Source organism: Lycium ferocissimum, chromosome 11 (genome assembly GCF_029784015.1).
Source record: "Lycium ferocissimum isolate CSIRO_LF1 chromosome 11, AGI_CSIRO_Lferr_CH_V1, whole genome shotgun sequence".
Lineage (NCBI taxonomy): Eukaryota > Viridiplantae > Streptophyta > Magnoliopsida > Solanales > Solanaceae > Lycium > Lycium ferocissimum.
Genome location: NC_081352.1, coordinates 45,082,848 through 45,084,331, shown reverse-complemented (window position 1 = coordinate 45,084,331; position 1,484 = coordinate 45,082,848). Strand labels below are relative to the sequence as shown.

The window sequence follows — 1,484 nt, the reverse complement described above, 5'->3', positions numbered from 1 at the left end:
GATAAAAAATGGAGATCGAAAAACCGACTCTTGTTAGTTTGATTTGGTTTATAAATTTAAAAACCACATAATTCGGTTTGTAAATGAACGAACCAACCCAACCTATGTACATTCTTATCTATAGCATCCCAATAGGAAGCTTTCTCCCAAAATTATGTTTTGCAAAATAGACTAACTAACTAAATGAAAAACAAATATTTATTTAACAATCTGTTCATGAGAATTAAAGAAACAAAGCAAAAACTCCTTTGACTCTGGAAGTATATGTTATTGGTTTGTTTGAATCTTGGGCCAATTATTGTTGAGGCCCAGCCCCTGAAGGTTGAAAGAAATGGAAATTTACCTGCTACTAAAATTTTACGTTCACATTCTCGGTTGTCACTTGAACGTAAAATTATCACTGCTGCCCACTTGTGAAATTACACTGGTATGTTGTTCGTGTTGTTGATGTTGCCCCTTAAGTTTTTCCGTTGAATGCCCAGATTCCTCTTTCAGTCCAATGGTTTGAGCGTCATCTTTTGGTTGGTGCAGTATCTCCGGCAGATTCTCGCCCCTAAATTAATGGAAGTATAAAACGTGAAATTAAAAGAAAAAAATGCTTTTTAGATACTGAAAAAATTCAGTGAAAAAAATAGCATAAAAAAAGCGTAGAACTGGAAATAAGGAGAAATTTCCAATGCAACACTATTTCGGAGGATTTGAAAATTGAAGAAAAGAAATCGAAGGAAGAAATACGGTACCTATGCTTGTACAATATAGTGGGCAATGGAGAGACGATCACAGTTTTGTCAATTTTCAAGTTGATGGCATTTTGATAAAATTCTGATGATATTAATTTGTTTTCGAAATGGCAAAGCCTTTTCATAAGAATACTGCGACAACTTTTATAGATATCATCTACGTGCATGTGAAAGATGAGTATCCACCATTGATAGTGAAAAATAATTTGGTTATCAGAAAGTATATAATTAGATTAAAAATCAGAGATCTGAAGTGATTGACATCATATCTACTGTGTATTTCTCCGAAAGTTTCCAAACCACGAACATATTTTAGCATGCTGTCTGAAATAACACTCAGCGAAAAACTTAAATAAACATAGTATACGATAGTTGACTCGTAAAGTTGTTCATTTCGACAAGCTATTTTCAAAATCAATTCATCACTAAGTACTCTATTATTGGAGAAGAAAATTTTAAGAATTTTACTGGCACTTGGAGTATCTCGAGTTCCAGTACTTTTCAATATCATCAGCACTTCTTCCTGGGATTCTTCCAGCAATTAGTGACCACCTAAGGGACCGTTACGATTTTTAATTAACGTCAAATATTGCCCAATATTCAAGAATTGAAAAACCTGAGAGACTTGTACTTACCTTTCACCGACCAAGTTAAACATTTTAGCAATGAGCATTTCCTCATCTTCTGAAAATTCAAGTTTTGAGGTTTCTTCGCTGGTAGTCTCTTGTGCTTGGGAAGGATCTA

At 34.0% G+C, this 1,484-nt stretch overlaps 1 protein-coding gene across 1 annotated transcript in view; it reads right to left on the bottom strand.

Moving 5' to 3' along the window:
* Positions 1–294: 294 nt before the first annotated feature.
* Positions 295–1,484, bottom strand: part of LOC132038396 (MYB-like transcription factor ETC2) — an 11,240-nt gene continuing 10,050 nt past the window's right edge. Inside the window, exons 2-4 of the mRNA XM_059429071.1 lie at positions 1,376–1,481; positions 1,209–1,292; positions 295–553 (exon numbers count right to left, since the gene is read on the bottom strand). Coding sequence (XP_059285054.1) covers positions 379–553; positions 1,209–1,292; positions 1,376–1,481 — 365 coding nt within the window. The 3' untranslated portion in view covers positions 295–378. The remainder of the gene's footprint in view (positions 554–1,208; positions 1,293–1,375; positions 1,482–1,484) is intronic.